At 48.8% G+C, this 27104-nt stretch overlaps 1 protein-coding gene and 1 long non-coding RNA gene across 2 annotated transcripts; one reads left to right on the top strand and one right to left on the bottom strand.

Annotated features, from left to right (window-relative positions):
- Nucleotides 1–919: 919 nt before the first annotated feature.
- Nucleotides 920–3224, bottom strand: ID2 (inhibitor of DNA binding 2). Its single transcript, NM_001034231.2, has 3 exons — nucleotides 2742–3224; nucleotides 2357–2420; nucleotides 920–1551 (listed from the first exon to the last, which is right to left on the bottom strand). Exons 1-2 carry the CDS (start codon nucleotides 3087–3089, stop codon nucleotides 2364–2366), a joined length of 405 nt encoding a protein of 134 aa, NP_001029403.1. The 5' UTR covers nucleotides 3090–3224; the 3' UTR covers nucleotides 920–1551; nucleotides 2357–2363.
- A 3170-nt stretch (nucleotides 3225–6394) lies between these two features.
- Nucleotides 6395–26451, top strand: LOC101905845 (uncharacterized). The gene is made up of 3 exons (XR_009496533.1): nucleotides 6395–6651; nucleotides 6910–10454; nucleotides 26081–26451. It is a non-coding gene; the product is annotated as an uncharacterized lncRNA (long non-coding RNA).
- Nucleotides 26452–27104: the final 653 nt, after the last annotated feature.

Consider the following 27104-nt stretch of genomic DNA (forward strand, 5'->3'; position numbering starts at 1 on the left):
CAATACACGGGGATACAGATGATTTGTAAACACGTACCTACACTAGCTCTGCATTTTAAAGCCAAGTCCCAACGTTGCCACGTGAGGGATGCGGTGGACACAGCACTTGGATCCTTCCCTGTGGTTCCCTCTCTCTCCTTCCCTGCGCAGTCCAGGGTGAAGGGCGATTTAAAGATTTAAACAGAAACCTGTCTCAGAGCCCGGGCAGGGCCCAAGCCTCCTCCCCAGGCTGGGTGAGCTACAGGTGCAGGAGGGAGCTCGCGGCCATATTACAGCTTCATCCCCAGGGCGAAGTGGCCTTAGGAGTAGCATGGAGGGTTGTTTTTTTTTTTTTTTTTTTTTGCCCCACCTCTAAATCTTAAAATCAGGTTCAGAAATTCTGTGGATTCTGTTCTTTCCTGATTAACAGCAGTTTCATTTGCTGCAGAAGTGTCTTATCCACTCGACAGGTCGTCATCCAGATTCCACATCTAAAGTGCTAGGAGTCCTCACCACAGTAACTCTTGGGTTGGAAACCCCACCCCAAGGCACAGAACTACTTTTTTCTTGACAGACTAAGAGAAACTTCTGGGTCTATAGACTCCCCAGCACAGTCAGCTTCCCTAAAAAGCAGCAGCAGCCCTTTGCCCCAGAGTGCTAGCCCTGACCACACATCTATCTGATAAGGGCCTTCTCTGAACTGCAGATTCCAAGACTTAGGGGTGGTAGAAGTGATGAAGGAGGAGGAATTAAATAAAATGGCGAGACAGAGACAGAATCTTAAAAATGATTCAGAATTCAGGCATTGACTTCAGACATGTTTTATTATAATCTTATACAGTCTACATAAATTTGAACTTGTATTTATTTGGGTTCAGTTATAACATAGCATAATAAAAATCAAAGCACTGGTCCTCTGAAATAAAGCAGGCAATCACCATTCAATAAACACACTTGATTTATTTTGTATAAAAGGGTTAAGTTTACAACTAAACTTTTATAAAAAGTTTAGCATGAATAAGTACATTACACTTTGTATGCAGAAATGTACATTTCTGCCACTATACAAGAAAACTCTAATTAAAGAGTTCACAAGGTTTCACTCAATATATATATATATTTATATATAAATATATACACAGCATTCAGTAGGCTTGTGTCAAAAAAGGTAATTTCTGACCAAAAGACTTCATTTAAGTAACTGAATACTGATCCTTCTGGTATTCACGCTCCACCTTTGAAAAAAGGCAAAGTCTGCTTAAATTGGGCAATTCCTTGTGATTTTAACGTTTTCGCTCCCCATGGTGGGAATAGTATATAAAGAAAACCTTCCAACTGCAGAAAGGGCATTTAAAAGTCTTTTTCATAAATAACTAATATCACAGTCCAGGTCAGAAAACACCCTGGGGAAGTTGATCATTCTTAAGTTTTCCTTCCATTTTTTTTTTTTTAAAAGGTCCATTTGACTTGTCCTCCTCCTTGTGAAATGGTTGAAAAATAAGTTCAGCGCCTTAAAAGAGCCTGTGGATTTGTTGTTGTTGTTGTGCAAAGGGAAAAAAAAGTCATGAACACCTGCAAGAGATCGAGAGAGAAAGGACTGTTTAGGAGGTTTTACCCTAAGGGCAGAGTCAGGCAGACTGGCGCCAGGAGGAAGCCGCAGTTTGAACATTTAACCAAACACTCAAACATTGGGCAAACCCTGGCGTCCAGATGCAGCGCACACACTCGGCCTGGACAGCGCAAATTAAACATTAAAATAGCAGAGGCTCCGGGGAAAACTTCCCAACGCAATCTCCTATTTGGATCTCCAACGGCAGTGCTCACAGGCGCCAGTCTGCTTCTTGTAACAATTATTTGATTGAAAACAGCCCTTTAGTTAACAGATAGGGAAGTCGGAATCCCACATCACAGGGTCTGAGACACAGGGTAGCAATGCTCAGCTGGCCGATCCGAAGGGGCTGGAGTTTTGGGGAAGGAGGATCCCTATGGAATTTGCGGTGATAAGATTAATTATATGGAGGTTAGTACCTCATAGTACCAGAGCAATAGCAGAAAACAGCCGGGGCATGTTACAGGCGCACGAGAAGCCAGTAGGTATTCTCCTTCACCACCTTGGGAGTGAGTTACAGGCATTGATTTTTTTCTTTTTCTTTCCTTTTTTTTTTTTTTTTTAAAGGAAAACGTTCTGGGATTTTGAGTAACAGGAGCTAGATGACTCTTCATGTCTAGGACGCGTAAACAATGTACTACGTGCAACCCAACGCAGTACACGTTCATTTACCAAACCCCCAAATTTTACAGATACGCAAGTACCCACGCGCGCACACACACTCTCCAAGCGCCAGTTCACCAACGGGGGACACAAGCAGACACTCACCATTTATTCAGCCACAGAGAGCTTTGCTGTCATTTGACATTAACTCAGAAGGGAATTCAGAAGCCTGCGAGAGAAAGGGGGGGAAAAGGCACAAGACGTTAGACAACCTTAAGGAGAAAGAACCTTTAAAAAAAAAATAGTTTTATTTTGAACAGCAAGTTCCAACAACCCACGTTTATACTGAATTCAGACTCGGAGGCATTAATATGTCATAACTTAACAATTTCACGCACACGACTCTTTCCACAGCAGATTTGTTTTTGTTTTAAATGACAGTAACAGGGATAGTGATGATAAAGTTATTAGCCTATCTGTAAGTGAGCGACTAGGGCCCGCCGCCTGACAACGGCTCTACCCGAGCATCGCTGGGGGGAGCGGGTCTTACCTGCAAGGACAGGATGCTGATGTCGGTGTTGAGGGTGGTGAGCGGCGTCCTGGACGCCTGGCTCTGTCCGGGTCGCTGGTGGTGCAGGCTAACGATGGTGGGGTGCGAGTCCAGCGCGATCTGCAAGTCCAAGATGTAGTCGATGACGTGCTGCAGGATTTCCATCTTGCTCACCTTCTTGTTTTGCGGGATGCTGGGCACCAGCTCCTTGAGCTTGGAGTAGCAGTCGTTCATGTTGTACAGCAGGCTCATCGGGTCGTCCACCGGGGTTTTGCTCCGGGAGATGCCCAGGCCGTGGTCCGAAAGGCTGTTTTTCCTAACGGACCTCACTGGACTGAAGGCTTTCATGCTGACCGCGGGGAAGGGAAGCGAAGCGATTGGGAGGAGGGAAGCGGGCTGCCCCGAAGCTCAGGCCGCCGCCGTCGCTGCCGCCGCCTCCTGCGAAGCTCGCTACGTTCGGCACCGCGCTCGGCTCAGAATGAAGCGGGGAGCCCGGCCCGGCGGCTTTTATACGCGCTCGCCGGGGCCACACGACCCGGCTTCCCCGCGCCCCCATTGGTGGAAGGCGGTGCGTCCATCAGGCCGGGCGGGCGCGCCCATTGGCAGGCGCGGGCGCGAGGGGAGAGCTCCGTCCTTCCGCGTTCGCAGCCAATCGCCGTGGGGGTGGGCGGAACGGGCGCCAGCCCAGCTGAGGTGGTAAATAGAGTACAGTGAGCGCCGGGCCCAGGGGGACCTGGGGGTGGGCAGGGGCCGGGGGAGGGCCGAACACCGGGAGCAGGGGGGCGCGGACGCGGTGGGGGCGGGGACACCCCGGGAACGTAAGCGTGCACCCCAATTCCAATCCCGATCACTAGGCGGGACCCTCCCCCTAAAGGTGCCCCCCGACGGAGGCTGCTACACCTCTAGGCTTTCAGCATCACTAAGATCACAGCACCCCCGACGGGATCTGCACGGCAGAGGGGGAAAGCCATCACGGTTCCCCGCGCCTCCCGGAAAGTCATCAAGACGTTATAGAAAGCATTTCCGAAAAAAGGGAAAACGCAAATAAGTTTGCCATCGACAACTGATGTTTGTAGATTGAGATCGGCCTCTTAAGATCAGGAAAAGCTTTGTAAAAACAAACCCCAAAACACCCACGCGCGCGCATTTCAACGACAGGTTTAAGTGTGGGATCGTGCAACCCGGAGCAACGTAGAAGGCAGTATTGTAAACTCTGTGAAATGAGTACTTACTGGATAACCGTGCTGATCGCTAAGGAGCTCCGAGACGCGCGGGACCCTTCCTGGGTTCCTTCTCTAGCACTGGGAAGGGCTATTATAATAAAGCTATTAATCGGAAATCATTAGGAGTATTTGCATATTGAAGCTGTATTTACATACACTACCCTTGAGAGGCTGCTGGTCCGCTCTGCAGTGTCGGTGGCAAAGGAAGGTGACTAGCTATGCACACATCATGATTTCTGGTGTCACATTTCAGCGCCTGCTGTATTTTTAAAGTTCTGTACAGGTAGGTGGCCCTAGCCATGGTCAATATCTTCACACTGTTTAAAAAAAAATCTATCGGGTACCAGGATGGGAATCTTCTCAGCACTAGTACTGGAGGCAGCTTCAGGTTGTGTCCCCGCCCTCAACTTTTTAAAAATTTTTCTTTCTAGAAATCTTTTAAGAACTCATTCCTGAGGTCTAAATAAAAAACGGTTTGCAGTTATTTACTCAAATCCTTTTCAGTGAATTCACACATAATTCTAACTTAAGGGAAGACTACAGTAAATTAGTTGTGTGTTTTGAAAATCATTTTTCTAGAATACAATAAACTAGGAAGTCTGAAAAAGCATTCTATTTTTAAGTGTCTTTTACTTTATCTCAATCTGCATCTCTTTGGCCTTTAAGAAGGAAAAGGAGGGCAGAACTGGAGAAAAAGTAAAGCTTAATAATGGGTAAACAGTATATTTTTCTTCAATTAATGATTAATTCCTCAGCTGGTGGACCAGCCGGTCTGGTCCTGGACAACAACTACAAACATGTGCCTGCACTACAGCTGCTCTCGAGGGAGGAAAAGTTGGTGGCGCTAGGGTAGATATCACCTACCGAAAATCCAGCCACCTCAGGTGGGAGGATGGAGGTGATGGTTTCCTGACCAGCAGAGAAATCTGCTCAGGGCCTGCCCAGCAAATGCTGCCTGAGACTTCTTTGCGAACAGCAGTGGAGTCCCCACCTCTCCTCTGCTATTAAGTCTGGAAATGATTTCATCCTGAGTCCCCACAGTTCGAACCTTTTGATGTACTTTGCGTGCATGTGTTTCTGTCACATACGTGCCACAGTGGAACAGATTTTGTTTTGACACTATTTTGGTTCATGATGTTATACTTTGACTATTTTACAATAATAGCCAATGTAAACAAACATCTTTGGGATTCTCAAATTATTACTTGTGATTCTTGGACATTGCAGCTCTGAGATACTGACGCATTCCTAGCTTTTTCCAAGGACACCGTATGTTAACATCCGTGCCAGCCTCATTATCCCTCCAGCCGGGCTCCGGGCTGCTTCCTAATGAGCGTTGTGCGGGATTACTTTGCACACTCGCAAAGTTGATGAAGGCACTGCCTTCTCCCAGGCTCGTGTGTGTACCCTGATGCAGTAAAACTGCTAAATATGGTGAAAGTGTTCTGGTGTTTCTTCCTCTATCGGCCATGTCAGAGTCCAGTCAGCCTGGGTGAGTGGAATTCGATTCGACTGGCAGGCCAACCAGTTCTACATTCATTTAAAGATCAACTTAAGGGGACTATGAGGGTAAGTTCATGATTTTTTTTTTTTAAAGGCCTGAGTTCCTAGTACGTTCTGTCTCAGCAAGCCCAATACGCCATTACCTTTAAAATTACGTTTTCATCGGGAAAACGGTGAGGTGAGTTACAAAAAAAAAAAAAATCTGTCCATTGGTGTCTCCGTGGGCTTGAATTTGAGGCCTCTAAAGCTACAGATGGGCCCTGGTTCTGCTAGATCCGTGGGTGGTGGGAAGGTGTGAATGGTTTCCGGTGGGGGGGTGGGGGTGGAGATGCATGCCCCCCACCTCCCCCACTTAAAGTCACACGCCGGCCCGGGAAGGTCGCCTAACCTGGTTCCAGGGCTTCACTCCCTCGGTCTCCACCCCGGCCCGGCCGCCGCCGGCTCCCAGCGCGACTGGCCCCTCGCGGTAATGAGAAGCAGCTCCGGGCCGGGCGCGCCAGGCTGGCCGGACGGCCTTTGCAATTCCAACCCCCATCCCCCGCCCCGCGTGATGCAACTGGGGGCGGGAGGAGCCTGCGGGAAGGCGGAGGTGGGGTGCGGAGGAGGGGGTGTCTCAAGGTCCTCCCGGCACATCTGGCGCGCTGGGGAGCGCTCGCCTCTCTTCCCCCCGGTTTTGTTCTCCCAGCTGTGTCCATCCCGCCCGTGACCCCCCGAGCGAGCCCTGACAGGTGATGAATGCGCGGCGGCGGCGGCAGCGGCGCGCGGGCCGGGCCGCGGCGGGGCCGGGGCCGGAGCCCGGGAGCAGACTCTCTGGCGCCAGGCGCGTGACGCCGCCCATTCACGCCGCCCGGCCGCCTTGTCCTCGCGGCGCCGCTCAGGCGGCTGCCATGGCAACCGCGCCGTCACTCAGCGCGCGCGCCCAGCTGATCAATGCCTGCGAGGCCCGGCCGGCCCCGGCGCGCCCCAGCCCCGCCGCTCGGCCTGCGCGCACCTGCAGCCGCCGCGCGTCTTAAGTTTCCAGCGATTTGGGGCAAGGAAGGAGGACCGAGAAGAAAAGAAAAGGGGGGCTGGTTGGGAGAGAAGAAAAAAAAAATACACACAATAAAAGCCAGGAGAGGGAGAAGAAAGAAATCTTCCTTGTGCAGAGGAGGCGTCATGTGGCTTAGAGGTTGCCAAAGCAAAAGGTTTTGCTTTATTTTGTTTTTGCAACCGAGACGCTCAGGGTGGGGCCGGCGCGAGGGGAGGGCGGATGGGGAGAAAGTGACTGTCTCAGTGGAGGGCAAAAGTGATTTATTCCTTGGGATCCTCACGAGGAGGAGCTGGACTCCCCAAAATACCTTTGAAGGGCCCCCCTCCCTCCCGCCCCCACATACTGCCCATCCTCGGAACCTTGGGAGGTTGCCCTAAAGAAAAAAAAATCAGATTTTTTTTTTTCCTCCCAGGACGGCCCCCTCCCCTCGCCCTCCGGGAGGCTGGAGGATGGGCAGCCGGTTCCCGCGGCTCCCAGTCTCTGCGCGCGGCCGACCCGTGTCTGCGTCCTCATTACCACTACAAAGCCGGGCAGACGTCGCCTCTTTCCAGAGCTGCGCTTTCAGCTGCGAACATCAAGAGGCCAGAAAACATCCAAGTGGGCCCGAGGACGCAGACGCCGCCTCGGTCCTGGCTTTATCTCTAGGGAAAGTTCCATTTTAAGAACCAGATGCCAACATTCCCGGACAGTTTATGGTATCCGGATCCCTCGGGGTGCGCATCCGCGGCTTAGAGTGTTAGCAGCAATTATTTATCGTCTGCCCTGGAGAGGAGGTCCTGAACACGACTGTCCTCGGCGGACCCTGGGGGTGGGGGTGGGGTGGGGACACACGACTGTTCCCGATCCGGTTATCTGGTTTAGCAGAGTTTGTTGTGGTTTTCGAGGAAACAGCATCTGGGTTACATAAGGATTCAAGTTTTTGCTTTGCTTGTTTATTTAATACCTTGGCAAGAGGGAGCCCTCACTCTGAAACTAGATAACCGAATTTGGGTTTAAAACAGCCTTAGATGAGGGGCAACGAGAGGGGAAGAAAATGAATCAAACCACGAAAAGCAAACAAGGGGATGTTTATTTTTCTCCCTTTGGGTAGTTTTGAAGACCTGCCTAACCTCTTACTTCTCGTCGCGCACAGCTAATAAATCGCATTAACAAAGCACTTCAGCTACTACCGTGGCTTAGCGGACATCCCTCCCCCGCGCCACCCCCACCCCGGCCCTAATTCCTTCTAGGATTCGCGCGCGGTCCTGTTTGCCCAGAGATCTCAAGAGCACCAGGAAAAACGGCGTGCTAAATCCAATTTCTTTCAACCGTCTGATCTCCTTGTAGGGAGATCACCTTTCAGCCCCGTTCAAAGAAAGCAAAGTTTGGAAAGTTTGGCGGAGGAGCCGATTTAACTACCAGCACGGCAAATATTTAGTTACAAACGCTGTGAAGTGCCCAGATTTGTGGCCGCGTTTGGCTTTCACAAAGGATTTTCCTGTGACTTTTGTTCCGGTCACCAAATTAAAAAAGAAAATTAACTTGAGCGAGAGATAAGGGCTTGGAAAACAACCCCGGGCCGCCCGCGAGCTGGCGGGCGCGGGAGTGGCGTCGCCGAGTCTGCGCCGCCCCGAGGCGCGCGTCGCGGGGGTCCGGCCCCCGCGGGGAGCCCGGGTCACCGCTCGGACCCCGGGCCGCCGCCCACCGTGAGCCAACCCTCGCGGCCTGCAGCGCCGCGGCCGCCGGGCTGCCTCCCGGCGTCCGTGGGAAACCGCGGTAACCCTCTCCAGCCAGCGACAAGGGCGGGCTTGTCCGGAATCAGGCTGCATCTTAATATTATAATACGGCCCTCAAAGCAAAACCCAAGGCCCCGCTTACGAGTCTCTTAACAAGAAACACATTGTGCGCTTTTTTTTTTTTCCTCCTTTTTGGCCGAAGCCACATTGGCGCGCTGGCCACGGTACTGTGAGCCAAGTCCATGACTTCAGAGGGGAGGGACCCGCCTGCCCCGCACCACGTGCGCGCTCGGCCCGGATGGCCACCCCGCCGCGCCCTGCCGCCCTGTCCCGCCGACAGGTCAGGGGCTCCGGCCGGGGCCAGGGCGCGCTCGGCGGACACGCGTCCTGCGCCCGCGGCTCTTTGGCCGCTGCCTTTTCACGACCCGGGGAGGTACCCAGGAGGCGCCAGTGCGGGTAACTGATCGCTGGCCGCTCTAGCCGGCTGGTGGAGACGCTTTATTTTAAAATACTTTGACAGCCTTCTGTGTCCCCCACCCCCAAGTCCTTGCCTTGGGGCTTTTACTTCCAGGTTCTATCATCCCTCTTCCCTAAAAAGGACCTTCTCTCAACTGGAAATAGCCCAAGGTTCTGCAAGCCCTCTGACCCCTGTCATGTGTCATTGCTGTCCCTGTCCAGAGGAGGTGACAGGATCTAGGGCTGCATTTTCAGGGAGGTGAGTGCTGGGAACCTGTGGGGGCGCCCCGGGAGGAGCAGTCCTGGGCATCCACCCTCAGCCCGGTGGTGATCACGCTGTCTTCCCAGTGCTGCTGATGTCAGGACCCTCATCTGTTTCAATGCCAATGCTGCCCATCATCCAGGTTGAATTAAGTGGTCCATTTCATCTTAACCATTTCTGCCTTTCCTGGAGTCTTTGGGAAGAGCACAGATACATTACATTTCAAAGCAAAAAGGGAACCGTGATGACCCTCTTTATTTTAAAATTTTTATTGGAGTACATTTGATTTATGGGGCTTCCCAGGTGGCTCAGTGGTAAAGAATCTGCCTGCTAATGCAGGAGAGTCAGGCAGGAGACCTGGTTAGATAGCTGGAGGACAAGATCTGGAAAAGGAAATGGCAACCCACTCCAGTGTTCTTGCCTGGAGAGTCCCATGGACACAGGAGCCTGGTGGGCTACAGTCCATGAGGTTGCAAGAGTCAGACACCATTTAGCAACTGAGCTCCGGCATGCACACACACACACACACAACTGATTTACAATGCTGTGTGAGTTTCAAGTGTACAGCAAAGTGAATCAGTTATACATATGTATGTATCCACTCTTTTTTAAAGATTCTTTTCCATATAGGCCATTACCCAGTATTGAGTAGAGTTCCCTGTGCTATATAGTAGGTTTCTTTTAAGTCTTTATTTTCATTTTCTTCTGTTATGTATGTGTGTGTGCATGTATGTGTGTGTTAATCACTTAGTCCTGTATGTTTTTTTCGACCCCATGGACTGTAGCCCACCAAGCTTCTCTGTCCATGGGGATTCTCCAGGCAAGAATACTGCAGTGGGTTGCCATTTCCTTGTCCTACAGTAGGTTTTTTTTTTTTTTTTTAGTTATCTAGTATATATATAGTACTGTGTATCTGTCAGTCCCAATCTCTCAGTTTTATCCTTCTAACCCCCTTATCCCCTGGTAACCATGAGCTTGTTTTCTAGTGATAGCCCTCTCTAAGGGGAGGTTAATCATTCACACTGAGTAAGAACAATCGTTTACAAGCTCATCACAGCTTGCCTGTTTTGCTGTTCACTTTGCCCCTATGAGTTAGGAGAGGCAGATGCTGCCTCCATTTTACAGACGAAGCCGAGGCATAGAAGGAGGACAGACGCCTCTGTGAGCCCACACTCCCTAGAACAGTACCTATGATGATCCAGAGGTGTGTGACCTTGACCCCAGGTGGGATGTCAATTACTTCTTTAACCTTGAAATTGGTTCCAGTCCTGCAGGGAATTTATAAAACACTTTGCTTTCCCCTTCCTCAGGTATTAACACTGAGGGACTGAGCCTGACTCTCTACTGACAGAAGTTCACCTCAGGTCTGAGGACTTCACTTCTTAGTGCGGGTAACCTTTACAGGCAGAGTCCTGGGGCCCACATCTCTAGAGATTCTGCTTAACTGGGTTTGGTGAGCGGCCAAGGAAACGCTGAGGAGACATGGATGCAGGTGGTGCGGGTTCCACACTGATGGAATGACAGGTAATCTGTGAAATCAGTCCTGCGGCAGGTGCGGTTGGCCTCTTGAGGGCCCGTGCATTTGTTTTTGGAAAGCCGAAGAAGACAAGGAAGACAAGGGGTGTGTTGCATTTACCCCCATCTTTACTTTCTCCCTTGTTTGTTCTTCCTTCCTGATGTTCCAATATTCTTTCTTTTAGAAGGAAATTTAAAAAAAAAATTTTTTTTTTAATTTATTTGTTGGCTGTGCTGGGTCTTCGTTGCAGCACGTGGACTTTCTTTAGCAGCTGCAAGTGCGGACTACTCTCCAGTTGCGGTGCATGGGCTTCTCACTGCAGTGGCTTTTCTTGGGCAGAGCATGGGCTTTAGGGGCATGTGCTTCAGTAGTTGTGGCACGTGGGCTCAGCTGCTCCGAGACATGTGGAGTCTTCCTGGACTAGGGATCAAACCTGTGCCCCCCACATTGGCAGGTGGACTCCCAACCACTGGACCGCCAAGGATGTCCTTTTTAAAATATTCATTTGGTCTTAGTCGTGGCACGTGGGATCTAACTCCCTGACCAGGGATCAAACCCAGGCCTCCTCCGTTGGGAGCATGGAGTCTTAGCCACTGGACCATCAGGGAAGTCCTTCCAATATGCTTTCTTTTATTATTTCCTTTCTTGTTCAAGGGCATCCTTTAGACATTGTTTAAGGGTAGGTCTGCTGGTGACAAGCTCTCTCAGTTTTCCTGCATCTGAGAAGGTCTTTTTATCTTCTTGATTCCTGATAGATGTTTTTGCTGGATCTAGACTTCTGGGCTAACCCACTCCAGTGTTCTTGCCTGGAGAATACCAGGGACGGGGGGGGCTGGTTGGCTGCTGTCTGTGGGGTCGAGTAGAGTCGGACACGACTGAAGCGACTTAGCAGCAGCAGCAGACTTCTGGGATAGAATTCTTTCCGCATTTGACATGCTATGCCGCTTTACTCTAGCCTCTGGTTTCTAATGAGAAATCTGCTGTTTCTCAAATTGTTTTTTCCTTTGTAAATAAGATGCTTTTTCTCCCTGTTCTTTATGTCTTCAGTTTTCAGAAACATGTCCATGATGTATCTTGGCAAGGATTTCTTTGTTTTTCCATTTTATAGGTGTCTCAGCTTCTTGACTCTGTAGTTTAAGTCTTTTGCCAAATTAGAAAAATTTTCAGCCATTATTTCTTAACATACTTTATCAGCCCCTCCCTCCTTCTCCTCTCCTGGGGCTCTGATGACAAGAATGTTAGATCATTTCTTATAGTCCCACAGGTTTGTGAGGCTGTCCTTGTGTGTGTTGGGGGGGGGCGGTGGTCTACTTTTTCTAATGGTCAAATTGGATTATTTCTATTTTTCTATCATCAAGTTTTCTACTTTGGCCACCCAATGTGAAGAACTGACTTACTGGAAAAGACCTTGATGCTGGGAAAAATTGAAGGTGGGAGGAGAAGGGGGATGAGATGGTGGGATGGCATTACCAACTCGATGGACATGAATTTGAGCAAGCTCCAAGAGTTGGTAATGGACAGGGAGGCCTGGTGTGCTGCAGTCCATTGGGTCACAAAGAGTGACTGAGCAACTGAACTGACCTGACGTTCAAGTTCACCAATTCTTTTCACTGTTTTCTCCATTTTGCTTTTTGAACACATCCAGTGAATGTTTTAGAAGGCACTGGCAACCCACTCCAGTACTCTTGCCTGGAAAATCCCATGGACAGAGGAGCCTGGTAGGCTGCAGTCCACGGGGTCGCTGAGAGTCGGACACGACTGAGCGACTTCACTTTCACTTTTCACTTTCATGCATTGGAGAAGGAAATGGCAACCCACTCCAGTGTGCTTGCCTGGAGAATCCCAGGGACAGGGGAGCCTGGTGGGCTGCCGTTTACGGGGTTGCACAGAGTCGGACACGAATGAAGCGACTTAGCAGCAGCAGCAGTGAGTGTTTTGCTTTGGCTATTGTACTTTTCATTTTGGAATTTTCCATTTGGTTCTTGTCTATATCTTTTATTTCTTTACTGAGATTTTCTATTTCTTCCACTTTTTGGAGAGTATTCAGAATTGCTCCTTGAAAGACATTTTTTTGTGTGTGTGGCTGCTATAAAATCCTTAATAGTTAACTCCAACATCATGTCAACTCAGTGTTGGCAACTGTATTCTTTTCTCATTCAATTAAGCTTTTCCTGTTTCTTAGAAAGAAGAGTGATGTTTGTTTGAAACCTGGACTTTTTGGGTGTTATGAAACTCTGGATCTTATGTACATCTTCTGTGAGAGCAAGTCTCTGCTGCCACTACCCTGGCTGGGGGCAAAGGGGAAGGGTTGGGGGAGGGTGAAGTCCTTTTGCTTCCGGAAGGGTGTGAATGCTCCAGCTCCCCACCCAACTCCTGCTGAGACCAGCCTGTGGGGAGGGGGAGCAGGGCCTGATTACTGCTGGGTGGGGGTGAGAGTCCAGGCTCCCATGTGATCTCTGTTGACACTCTTGAGGGGGCTGCTTGCCGAGGAACACCGCTACTCCCCACCCCACCATCTGTATTACCACCCTGTCGTGATGGGAGGCTGAGATGCAGGCTCTCCACTCGGCCTTTGTGATGGGGGTGGAGTTGGTGCCTCCCCTCTATCTGTGGTGCTTCTTTCGAGTCTCATAATTATTGTCTGAAGTTTGCTGTCTTACCAGGCTGCCTCGTTCCTGATCTGCTGCCTGAAAGTACAGGCTTTTCTTTTTCTTTTTCCATGTCCATTGATGCTTCTGGATACCTACTTCCCCAGCTCCTGATCCAGGATATAAGAAGCACAAAGAAAACCCAGGGAAAACATCACCATGTCCTTCCTTGGCCCCCAGAGTCAGCAGCTAGTCTGCCCTTCTCTTCGCCTCTCAGAGTCTCCCGATGTCTGTTTTATCGCTGATCTCCAGGGTTCTTAGCTCTCCTTGGCAGGAGGAATGAGGAGAAGTACATCTACTCCATCTTGCCTGGAATAGAAGTACCAAATGTTTATCATTTAATGAAATAGAGAACATGAAGCAGTGGTCTCTGTTTGAAGAAAACTATTCACATTTCTTTATTGTTTGGATTTGCAAGTGCTTTCCCAGGTACATTATTTCATCAAGTCCTGGATTTAAAAAAAAATAAAAAATATGATTTAACTGTTGTTTTCATCAAGCCCAGTCAGGCCCTGACAGCAGGTGCGTAGAGGCATCCTTACGTCTGATGGTTGTCGAGTCTCCAGTCTACATGAGTACTGTCCTCGCCCTTGGCTGTAAGAATTGCTTAGAATTCTTTTCAGTGGAGTCTGATTCGTTCCACTAGCACCGTCTGGGTCCTGGCTAGCTGGACAAGCTGGAGGGATCGTTCCCCTCCCATGCTGCTGTCACTCCGGCTCTATCATTTCTCCTTGGCAGATCCAGCCCCAGTTGCATGTCTGCTGGGCGCCTAGCTCAGGGGGGCCCCATGCCTGGGGGTTAATGTTCTGCAGGTGTTATCTTGGGAGTCTTAACAATTCTTTCAGTTGTGTTTTCTGAGTGGTACTTTTGATGGGAAAATGGAGTATGTACTGGGGGTTGGTGCCTGGACCATGTTGGGGTCCCATCTTCCTACCTCCCTGGGTTCTTGCCACTTGTTCCCTGCCTCTTGCTGACCCAACACTGCTCCTCTGTTCGCCGAAACCTAGGACTGGGGGCAGAAAGGCTCAGAATGGGTGAGTGTGGCCCGCATGCTGAGTTGAATACCAGGGCCCTGGGCACCTGTGTCTTTATTTGCCTAAGTATCCTTGTGACCAAGAGAATGCCATTAAATCACAAATGAACCTTGATGACAAGTAGAGAGAGATGTAGAAGACAAGAAGTCTTTTTTCTGCTGTTTGAATGAGGTGGGGGTGCTGCACTTTTACTTTGCAGTGGTCCCTGAAAGTTATTTAGCTTGTCCTTCACCGATAGCTTTTGAGGTCACTACTTTCCACTTCAGTTCAGTTCAGTCGCTCAGTTGTGTCCGACTTTTGCAACCCCATGAATCGAAGCACGCCAGGCCTCCCTGTCCATCACCAACTCCCGGAGTTCACTCAGACTCATGTCCATCGAGTCAGTGATGCCATCCAGCCATCTCATCCTCTGTCGTCCCCTTCTCCTCTTGCCCCCAATCCCTCCCAGCATCAGAGTCTTTTCCAAGGAGTCAACTCTTCGCATGAGGTGGCCAAAGTACTGGAGTTTCAGCTTTAGCATCATTCCTTCCAAAGAAATCCCAGGGCTGATCTCCTTCAGAATGGACCTGTTGGATCTCCTTGCAGTCCAAGGGACTCTCAAGAGTCTTCTCCAACACCACAGTTCAAAAGCATCAATTCTTCGGCACTCAGCCTTCTTCACAGTCCAACTCTCACATCCATACATGACCACTGGAAAAACCATAGCTTTGACTAGACGAACCTTTGTTGGCAGAGTAATGTCTCTGCTTTTCAATATGCTATCTAGGTTGGTCATAACTTTCCTTCCAAGGAGTAAGCATCTTTTAATTTCATGGCTGCAGTCACCATCTGCAGTGATTTTGGAGCCCAGAAAAATAAAGTCTGACACTGTTTCCACTGTTTCCCCATCTATTTCCCATGAAGTGATGGAACCGGATGCCATGATCTTCACTTTCTGAATGTTGAGCTTTAAGCCCACTTTTTCACTCTCCACTTTCACTTTCATCAAGAGGCTTTTGAGTTCCTCTTCACTTTCTGCCATAAGGGTGGTGTCATCTGCATATCTGAGGTGATTGATATTTCTCCCGGCAATCTTGATTCCAGCTTATGTTTCTTCCAGTCCAGCGTTTCTCATGATGTACTCTGCATATAAGTTGAATAAGCAGGGTGACAATATACAGCCTTGATGTACTCCTTTTCCTATTTGGAACCAGTCTGTTGTTCCATGTCCAGTTCTAACTGTTGCTTCCTGACCTGCATACAGATTTCTCAAGAGGCAGATCAGGTGGTCTGGTATTCCCATCTCTTTCAGAATTTCCCACAGTTTATTGTGATCCACACAGTCAAAGGCTTTGGCATAGTCAATAAAGCAGAAGTAGATGTTTTTCTGGAACTCTCTTGCTTTTTCCATGATCCAGCGGATGTTGGCAATTTGATCTCTGGTTCCTCTGCCTTTTCTAAAACCAGCTTGAACATCTGGAAGTTCACGGTTCATGTATTGCTGAAGCCTGGCTTGGAGAATTTCGAGCATTACTTTACTAGTGTGTGAGATGAGTGCAATTGTGCGGTAGTTTGAGCATTCTTTGGCATTGCCTTTCTTAGGGATTGGAATGAAAACTGACCTTTTCCAGTCCTGTGGCCACTGCTGAGTTTTCCAAATTTGCTGGCATATTGAGTGCAGCACTTTCACAGCATCATCTTTCAGGATTTGGAATAGCTCAACTGGAATTCCATCACCTCCACTAGCTTTGTTCGTAGTGATGCTTCCTAAGGCCCACTTGACTTCACATTCCAAGATGTCTGGCTCTAGGTCAGTGATCACACCATTGTGATTATCTGGGTCGTGAAGATCTTTTTTGTACAGTTCTTCTGTATATTCTTGCCATCTCTTCTTAATATCTTAAAGATGCCCCTTAATGAACTATGCTTCCAAGGGTTCAATGAGGGTGTCATCCTTCCCAGGCTGGACCTGGGGAGGCCCTGTGCACCCAGGAGAATGCAGTGGGTGTGGTCCTGTGTGACTTCCCAGGCTACAGTCGAGGATGCCTTCTAGTTTCCATTTTGCTTTCTTGGCTTTTCTCTTACAGTCTCCATGGAAGAAATCTGGGTCTCTTGAGCTCCAGCATGCTTTGGGGAATCCAAGCTCCCTGCAGGGAGAGGCCACACAGAAAGAGCTAACCAAGGGAAAGACCAGTCCTGGTCCCCACGTCATCCCAGTTAAGCACACCACTGTGAGTTAAGGAGACACCTTAGATGTCCAACCTAGAAAAGCTTGAAGGTGACTTCACCCCAGCCGCTAACAGACCACATTCAGCTGAGAATCCAAGCCATAAGATTATGAGAGAAGGAACTATGGTCTGAAACCATTATGCTTTGGAGCAATTTGTTACACTGATGACTAAATTGCCACCAAAAGAGAAACTAGAGATGGGTGGGGGGCGCGGGGCTTGGTGGTGAATCAGGGTTTCTAAGTGTAATCTTACGTATGCCTTGTAGCTGTAATCATTGATGACTTATTTCGGCTTTCCCCCCCGAAAGTTTCACAACAGATGATTTACAATACACAAAATAAGTGTATCTCCACTTTTAACAAAAACGCCTTACTTTTAAAAAGTGTCTGATGTTGTATTTGACATCCTGGAGCATGTATTCAGGTATACAGTGTGAGTCTGGCTTCCCCAGTGGCTCAGTGGTAAAGAATCCACTTCCCAGTACAGGAGCTGCAGCAGACATGAGTTCGATATCTGTGTTGGGAAAAACCCTGGAGGAGGAAATGGCAACCCACTCCAGTACTCTTGCCTGGGAAATCCCACGGACAGAGGAGCCTGGTGGACAGGTCCATGGGGTTGGACACGGCTGAGTGTGCACACACATAGTGTGGGTCCATTTTTAACCAATCAGAATCCCTGATAACCTTCCCCTAATGTATAGAGTTTATCACCATAATGGATCACTATATGTTTTGAACCCAAACCAAGTAGGATAAATGGGCTGACTGACTCCAGGGCCCTGGAGAGGATGAAAAAGCTGAGCGGGAGAGGAAGGTGACCATCCGTGGACCCCTCCCCCCCAACCCCAGCCTTTTTGGGATGGGATTAAGAGCATCTGGGGCCCCCAGACATTCTAGAAACTGTATCATAGAAACATCTCATCACTTCTCAGCATCAAGATCTTAAGGTGATTTTGGTGTTTTCTTTACATGTCATGGATTTGAGTGTGGAGCCATCGGGCTTCCTAGTTGGGCCCAGGTTCTTCATCCCATTATCTCACTGATTTGACTTCCAGGGACCCCTGGGGATACTGTTTTCCCCCTGAAAGACCCTGTTGGCATGAGGACTTTAAGGTTGAGTACCGAGAAAGAGGCTGGAGCCCTCTGACAGTGGCTGTTGGCCATCTGTCTTCCTGTGATACCATCTCAGGGTGGTCATTTCTGGTCCTGAGACTGGAGTCAGGAGGGGGCTGGTGCAGCTACAGTTCATGAAGTCCTGCCCAGAAGCCCTGAGCCCTGCTTTCCCAGAGATCTTGGCCTGATCTCCATAAACCCTATAAGACCCTTTGGGTGGGACCAGCTCGCTCCGCTTTCCCAGAGATCTTGGCCTGATCTCTCTAAACCCTACAAGACCCTTCAGGTGGGACCAGCTCGCTCTTCATTTCACCTGGCAGGAAACTGCCCTGTCATCCATCCTGTCGATGCAGCCAGCAGGCGGGAGCCAGAATCTGGGCCTGTCCTGTTTGACGTCAGTCTCCTCTCTGTGTTAAGTTACCTAATAAGACTTTCTCAAAGTGTATTCAATCCATTTAACTATCATCGCGAGAAATGCTTGCTTAAAAAAGAAACGCTGACAATGGATATTTTACAAGCATTTGAAACATAACATTTTGAAATAAAATATTCCTAACCATCCTCACCATGTCTTAGGGTCCCAGTGAGCTGATGGTCGCCGGTAGGAACAAAAGCCCACGCATTGTAGGTGGGGCTAGAAGAAGTGATGCTGAGACTGGAGCATCCCTGAGCGCAGGTGGTCCTCAGAGCAGCCTCCCCATGGGGAGCCCCCAGCACTGCCACGCATGGTATGTGATGTGGGGAGAGCGCAGGCTCTGCTGACTGAGAATCCGGATGGTAACAGCACCTCGCTCTGGATGGCATTTTAAACATCCTCTGCCACCCGCTACTCCTTTTACCTTCAGTCTTCCTTCCCCAGCATCAGGGTATTTTCCAATGAATTGGCTCTTTGAATCAGGTGGCCAAAGTATTGGAGATTCAGTGTTCATCACATACAACACCTGGAAGAACGTAAATGCTCTGTAAACACGGCTGGCGGACAAAATGCAGCCCACATTTCAGGTGCACAGTGAATACTTTTTAAGTGTGAGTGAGTCCCTGTACTTTACCTGGTAAGTCTAGTCTAAGCCTTCTCAGTAAATATCACTATCACGGCAGCAAGTGCTCCTTATGAAAGAACTAAGACATCCATAAAGAAAAAGAAACTGGCACTTAAGTTTACTAAGCTCTGACTAGTTAAGATAACTGGGAGAGAAGATGTCTTTCACTAAACTCGTAGAATTCAGAGTAAAAGAGTTCTAATTTGAAGTCCTTGGGGACCAGAATGGCCAGAAGTGAACTTCAGAGGGTTTATTTAAAAAGCTGCAGTTTCAAAGATGGACAGGTCCACGGGCCCCTCCCACCTCTCTGCACAGGCCAGCTTGTTGTTTCCGTTACAAATTGATTTCCACGGTAATACCCCCGGAGGCCTGTCTCCCACGTGAGATAGGAGTCTAGACTCCAGCATCCCCCCAGGTCACGTCTGCTGATCCAGGCCCAGCTCACGCACAGCTCAGAGTCTGTTTCTCGCTCCAAGTCCAGAGTGGGTGCCAGGGATGGGAGGCATCTTTCAGGCACTTGGTCTCTGCTTGATTCAGTGGCTCAGCCTTACTCACCCTGCACTTCCAAGGCGTCTGGGCTCCTCTGCACAGAGCCAGAAGCGGGGAGAACTTGGAGAGCCCTGTGGGGAAGCGCTTGGCTGGATTTATGGATCAGGCCTGGACTTGGCTCCGAACACTGAACTTATCCCCTGGGCTGGACTGCGATCTTCCAGCGTCAGCACTGCTGACACTTGGGCTGACGGTTCTTTGTTGTGGGGGCCGTCCTGAACAGGATGTGCCCTGGCCTCTCCCCACTAGTAGCTGTTCAGTTGCTCGGTTGTATTCAACTCTTTGTGACCCCGTGGACTGCAGCCCACCAGGCTTCCCTGTCCTTCACCACCTCCCAGAGTTTGCTCAAACTCATGTCCATTGAGTCCATGTTGCTATCTAACCATCTCATGGTTAACCAGCCACTACTCCTTTTATCTTCAGTCTTCCCCAGCCAGCATCAGGGCCTTTTCCAATGAACTGGCTCTTTGCATCAGATGGCCAAAGTATTGGAGTTTCAGTTTCAGCTTCAGTCCTTCCAATGAATATTCAGGGTTGATTTCCTTTAGGTTGGATTGGGTGGATCTCCTTGCGGTCCAAGGAACTCTCAAGAGTCTTCTCCAGCATCACCTCCCACTAGCTCCTCATAGAAATCCCTCTCTCTGCCAGTGGTGACAACCAAAGATGTCTCCAGACATTGCTAGATGTCTCCTGGGGACCGCGGAGCAAAGTCACCCTGGCTGAGAACCACTGTCTCATGGCCCCACCTGACTGCAGCGAGGCTGGGAAAGGTAGCCCAGACGTCTGATTGGGAAGAAAAGAAAGCTCATTTAGATCCTGCCAGCCAGTCTCTCTTTCTCAGTGACCTTCGACGGTTCTTCTGGTGCTGTGGGGACACTGGAGGGGCCCAGTGCAGAGCCATTTCTATGGGTGAGGGGGTGGGTAGCAGAGCCTGAGGGATGGGACAGGAGCTGCACAGGACAGGGGGGGCATCTGGAAACCAGCTGCCAGTGTGATCAACAGCCCTGAGTGTTTACTTGTGAGCAGATGAAGAGGAAATGACCAAATGAAGAGGAATATCCCCATCATTCTCAAACACTTACTTAAAAGATGTGACTGAGTTCCCAGGCTGCCCTGGGGTGGGAATGGAGGTGACTGGCTGCCGTGTCACAGGGAGGGTGCTTTGATGTCCTTGTCTTACTTGAGGACCCTTGAATCGTGCAGAAAGCAGAATGGATTGGGGTTCCCAGAGGTAAAAATCTGGGATTTGCTGTCTTCCCGGGAAGGGGCTGTCATCTGGAAGCCCGGTGAAAGGGTTATTCCACCGCCCACGTGGCTTGCTGCGTCTGCACGTGATTATGCCTGGAAGAGGAAACATGTAGGAAGTTGTTTTCATAGCTTCTTTTTATTAGCATTTATATGAGTTAATGAGCATGCAAACAGATCTGGCAAAAATGTCGGTAGTAAAACAACCAATATGGTCTTAAAGAGGGAAGTCACCAGCTTGTGAGTAATCAGATCTTACCTTAGCTGGAAAAGAAGACAGGTTTTCCAAGCTCAGATGTGCAGCCACTGTGAGTTGTGGTATAGTAAAGTAGAGCTCAAAGACAGGTTCCCTCCCACCGACCCACCCATCCACCCACCCATTCACCCACCCATCCATCCATCCACCTATCCACCCACCCATTCACCCACCCATCCACCCATTGATCCACCCACTCACCCATCCATCCATACACCCACCCATCCACCCACCCACCCATCCACCCACCCATCCACCCACCCACCCATCCACCCACCCATTCACCCACCCATCCACCCATTGATCCACCCACTCACCCATCCATCCATACACCCACCCATCCACCCACCCACCCACCCATTCACCCATCCATCCACCCACTCACCCATCCATCCACCCACCCATTCACCCATCCACCCACCCACCCATCCATCCATTCACCCACCCATCCACCCATCCTTCCACCTATCCACTCACCCATCCATCCACCCAATAATTCACCCACCTACCCATCCATCCACTCACTCATTCACCCACTCACCCATTCACCCATCCATCCACTCACCCATCCATCCATCCACCCACCCACCCATCCACCCACCCATCTATACCACAGATCCATCCAGTATTTACTGAACACCTACTTCAGTAAAGTAAAGTATCAGGTACTTTTCCAAGAACTTGAGTATCATCAGTGAACAAAATTGATAACCATCCTGACCACCAGGATGTTACATCCTATTGGGGAGAGATAAAGAAACAAAATTGTTGAGTAAATCACAGAGGTTATTAGAAGATGATGAAGATTGGCAATAAAGCAGGGATGGGAATGTGCAGTGCCAGTAGCAAGGTACAAAAGTGACCATTTCAGATAGGGTGGTCCTGGTAGGCTGCATGGAGAAGGTGACATTTGAACAGAGCCTTGAAGAAAGCGGTCTCCCCAGTCACATTGCTAGAACTTGAGTACAGTAAAGGAGGAGAGGGCCGGGCACTCATTAGCCTGTACCTGATCCCAACAACAACCCAACAGAAACAGCTACAGATTTAGGGGCTCTGCTTTGGTGTGAGTCAGAAGCTGAGACTCAGAGAGGTTAAGTAACAAGTCTAAGGTCACAGAGCCACTGAGTATCAGGGTTAGGGAGTAAAGCCCGGGATGACAGATACACTTTCTGTGCACTTTTCAGACAAGTATGGGGAAAATAGTGAGGAAAGTTATTCTCAAGTGGAAGAGGGTAACAAAACTCATAGGCCACATTTCCACGTCTGCTCAGAAATTGAGGGTCGTCTAGGCACTGGTGGGACTTGGCTGTTTTGTTCTTGATAGCAGAGCTGGAGAAAAGCCAACTTGAATGATTTGGAGGCGTCTGGAATCTATGGATTTGTAGATCCCCCTCACCCTGCCTCTACCTAACCTGAGGGTAGTGAGAAGATTAGGGCTGAGAGTACTTTACACTTTTTCACAAGATTCCTAGGCAATCCTGGGATCATGTTTTAGGGAACTCTCCTGGGATCCCCAGCTTCTTAGCAGAGGTAGAAAGATGATCACAGAACCTGCATGTTAGGTAAGATCTCCCAGGTGATTCTTATGGCCAAAAAGTGACTAGAAGTGGCCATTTTGTTATCCCATGAAGGTTCCGACTTTGGGGACATTGAAGGAACTATAGGTACTAACCACTCAGACTTACCCATTTCCATTTAAATACACAGCTACTCATAATCAAAGTCAATTAGTTTATTGACTCTTGAATGTACGCCATACAATAGTCACACAATGTCACAGTGCTTAGTCACTCAGTCGTGTCTGACTCTGTGTGACCCCATGGACTGTAGCCCACCAGGCTCTGTCCATGGGATTTCCCAGACAGGAATATTGGAGTGCATTGCCGTCCCCTTCTCCAGGGGATCTTCCCAACCCAGGGTTCGAATCTGGGTCTCCTGTATTGCAGGCAGATTCTTTACTCTCTGAGCCACCAGGGAAGCCCTCATACAATATTGGACAGGACAAATTAAAAAAAAAAAAAATATATATATATATATGTGTATATATATAAGCAATCCTTATGTTTTGCTAGTGATAAAATTCTGGTTTTTATTTTTAATTTTTATCTAACACTGTTTCTGTCTACACATGTCTTTAGTCCTGCTTATTGCTCTGGCTTCATCTCAGGCAAAGTTCTAGAAATCCAGTATTAACAGGACTTTACTATTTGGTGATAGCCATGCTGCTTTGGCCCCTTGTGGAACCTTGACCTGATTCGTCCAGCTCTGCCATCCCCTCCCCGTCCCTCCAGGGAGGCCTGGCCACGGCTGCCTCAGCTGTTTTGGTTGCCCTCTCTCCGGATTTCTCCGGGCGAGTGACTCAGCATGACTCAGCATTTAGGGGAGCCAGAATATTCTGCCATGCAGCCAGCATATGGTGAACATTCACACTGCTTAGAAAAATCATTGTAAATGAAACACACAGGAGAAAAAAAAAAGGCCCAGATTTCGTCACACCCAAATGAGAGATTGGGTCAAGGAGGAGGAGGAGAAGTTGAGAAAGGGCCTTCCGGCTGGGGCTGCAGAGCAGAGCGGCTGCCTCAGAGGTGAGCTGGGGAGAAAGAAGCAATGACACCTGGTCTTCCAGGTGGAGAGGGGCCCAAGTGGCCCTCCAGTGAACAAGAAGACAGCTGGCCACAAAAAAAACCAGTGCAAATGCATTCATTTATTGTGGGGGAAAGTACCCTTTATTCCCAACTTTTAAGCTCAGTGAATCTTTAGCTTCTCTTCGTCCCTTTTTCTTTCTCAGTGGCATGAAGGCATGGCTCTTTAAAAGGGCCACCGGGCCGCTGACACTTGGCAGTCTCTCCAAGTGGGATTTTGAGGCTGTGAATCCTGCCGGGAGGGCCCTTCTGACACCCCTCCTTGGAAAGCTGGCGCAAGCTCTCAGACGGTTTCTAGGGTCATTGTGTTAAGCCTCTGGTTAAAGAACAGCCTCTTTGAAGCAGCTGGTTTGGGCTGGCCTCCTCGTCCCGGGATGGTTTCTCGGTATTTGGTGCTCACGTGACTGAGAACATACACTGGATTCCTCGCCTTTTAGAGTCTGCTGTTTTCTTCGTCTGAAGTAGCTTGTTATGCTTCAGAAAAATTTTGCTTTTTAGGTCATAAAGTGGAGCTTGAAAACTGGAAGAGGCTTTTTTTTTTTTTTTTTTTTTTGCATGTGTATTTTTTGTTTTAATGTCTTGACTCTGTGCTGAATGCTTGAAGGGTCTTGGAGCAAGAGATGGGAATTTGAAGCTGGTGTGGAGAGGTTCTGTAGGATGTCCAGCTCATGCTAAGGGAGCAGCATTGAAGGGTCAGTCATTGAAGGGTCAGTCTTGGGCTCGGGGTTAAGCCCTGAGGCAGATGGACTGGATGGCTTTCAGGTAATCACTCTCTCTCCTGCCAACCTGGTTTGGTTCTTTGAACAACAGCTAATGCCCTTGGAAGATTCTCACAGAATAAGCTCCCTGAGAGCAGGGCCTGGTTCATCCTTTATACCCCGGTACCCCAATACCAATGGAGAAGGAAATGGCAACCTACTCCAGTGTTCTTGCCTGGAGAATCCCAGGGATGGGAGGGGAGCCTGCTGGGCTGCCATCTATGGGGTCACACAGAGTCGGACATGACTGAAGCGACTTAGCAGCAGCAGCAGCATCCCAATACCAATAAAGAAGGAAATGGCAACCCACTCCAGTATTCTTGCCTGGAGAGTCCCATGGACAGAGAAGCCTGGCGGGTTACAGTCTGTGGGGTCACAAGGTTGGACACGACTGAGCACGTATGCACCTCTGTGTAATATATAAATAGATAACCAACAGAGACCTACTGTATAGCACAGGGAACTCTACTCAACATTTTGTAACAACTCATAAGGTAAAAGAATATGAAAAAAAATACACCCACGTACTGAATCACTTTGCCGTGCACCTGATCAGATCAGACCAGTCGCTCAGTCGTGTCCGACTCTTTGCGACCCTATGAATTGAAGCACGCCAAGCCTCCCTGTCCATCACCAACTCCCGGAGTTCACTCAGACTCATGTCCATCGAGTCAGTGATGCCATCCAGCCATCTCATCCTCTGTCATCCCCTTCTCCTCCTGCCCCCAATCCCTCCCAGCGTCAGAGTCTTTTCCAAGGAGTCAACTCTTTGCATGAGGTGGCCAAAGTACTGGAGTTTCAGCTTAAGCATCATTCCTTCCAAAGAAATCCCAGGGCTGATCTCCTTCAGAATGGACCTGTTGGATCTCCTTGCAGTCCAAGGGACACTCAAGAGTCTTCTCCAACACCACAGTTCAAAAGCATCAATTCTTCGGTGCTCAGCCTTCTTCACAGTCCAACTCTCACATCCATACATGACCACTGGAAAAACCATAGCCTTGACTAGACGAACCTTTGTTGGCAGAGTAATGTCTCTGCTTTTCAATATGCTATCTAGGTTGGTCATAACTTTCCTTCCAAGGAGTAAGCGTCTTTTAATTTCATGGTTGCAGTCACCATCTGCAGTGATTTTGGAGCCCCCAAAAATAAAGTCGGACACTATTTCCACTGTTTCCCCATCTATTTCCCATGAAGTGATGGGACCGGATGCCATGATCTTCACTTTCTGAATGTTGAGCTTTAAGCCAACTTTTTCACTCTCCACTTTCATCAAGAGGCTTTTGAGTTCCTCTTCACTTTCTGCCATAAGGGTGGTGTCATCTGCATATCTGAGGTGATTGATATTTTTCCCGGCAATCTTGATTCCAGCTTGTGTTTCTTCCAGTCCAGCGTTTCTCATGATGTACTCTGCATATAAGTTAAGTAAACAGGGTGACAATATACAGCCTCGATGTACTCCTTTTCCTATTTGGAACCAGTCTGTTGTTCCATGTCCAGTTCTAACTGTTGCTTCCTGACCTGCATACAGATTTCTCAAGAGGCAGATCAGGTGGTCTGGTATTCCCATCTCTTTCAGAATTTCCCACAGTTTATTGTGATCCACACAGTCAAAGGCTTTGGCATAGTCAATAAAGCAGAAGTAGATGTTTTTCTGGAACTCTCTTGCTTTATTGATGATCCAGTGGATGTTGGCAATTTGATCTCTGGTTCCTCTGCCTTTTCTAAAACCAGCTTGAACATCAGGAAGTTCACAGTTCACATATTGCTGAAGCCCAGCTTGGAGAATTTTGAGCATTACTTTAAATTACTGTAAAGTACACCTGAAACTAACATAATATTTAAAATCAGCTACACTTCCATTTAAAAAAAAAAGTTTTCTACATCAAAAAGCATTCACCGATTCTTCCTCTGAAACAAGGGATCAAGGACTACACTGGTGGTCCAGTGGCTAAGACTCTGTGTTCCCAATGAAGGGGGCCTGCGTTCTGGCCTGGGTTCGATCCCTACCGCCAGGGAACTAGATCCCTTGTGCCATAGCTAAGATCTGTTGCAGCCGAATAAAAAGTAAATAGTAAAAAAATCATAGGATGCCATTTGAAAAAAAAAAAAAAATCAGTGTTTCCACTTCCTCCCAAATCAGCGGGAATGTGGCAATGAGAAGACCTGCATGTGTACTGAAAAATGTTTGCTGAGCAAGGGGTCCCAGGGAGAAGCAAGAGCTGAAGAACACGGCGCTGAACGGAAGTGCCGACATCCACCGCTGAGCAAGGACTGTGAAACCATTGACGGATGGATCTTGACCGTTAGGGAAGAGATACCAAATGTTTTTTGATCCTGTCAGGATCAAGAGAAAAAACCAGTAATTGAGTGATTACTTAAAACAAAAATTAATTTATTTTAATTGGAAGCTAATTACTTTACAGTATTGTAGTGGTTTTGCCATACATTGACATGAATCGGTCATGGGTGTACATGTGTCAGTGATTGCTTTTTAAAAACATGTGACAGTCACATGGCCTGAGTTTCATTTTGTTGTTTAATTTTTAACCGATTGTACTTCCTTCCAGCTTGCTACTGAAAGAAAAATGTATCTAGAGGTGACCTGCTGTTTACTAGAGTAGAGGGAAGACAGCATGGGACTTCTAAAAAGCTGTCCCAGTTTTTCTTACATTGCACTGTTCCCCTGCCCCTACCATGTAAAGCCTTTTGGAAATTTGAGTAAATGTCAGCTCTGGTGTTTGTCCCATTCCCCTTCCCTCCACTACTATGGACTGAGTGTTTGTGTCCCCCACAAATTCATTATGTTGAAGCCCTACACCCCAATGTGATGGTCTTTGCAGGTGGTCCTTTGGGAGGTGATCAGGATTAGATGAGGTCATGCAGGTAGGGCCCTCATGGGCCCTCATGGTGGGCTCAGTGTCCTTCTAGCTAGTGGGTAAAGAACCCACATGCAGTGTGGGAGATGTGGGTTCAATCCCTGGGTCAGGAAGATCCCTTGGAGAAGGAAATGGCAACCCACTCCAGTATTCCTGCCTGGAGAATCCCATGGACAGAGGAGCCTGGCGAGCCACAGTCCAGGTGGGTCAAGAAAGAGTTGGACACGATTGAGGCAATTAAATAACAACAGCGACGACAAAGAGGAGGCACCAGGGAGCCCGAGGCCC

This window comes from Bos taurus, chromosome 11 (genome assembly GCF_002263795.3).
Source record: "Bos taurus isolate L1 Dominette 01449 registration number 42190680 breed Hereford chromosome 11, ARS-UCD2.0, whole genome shotgun sequence".
NCBI lineage: Eukaryota > Metazoa > Chordata > Mammalia > Artiodactyla > Bovidae > Bos > Bos taurus.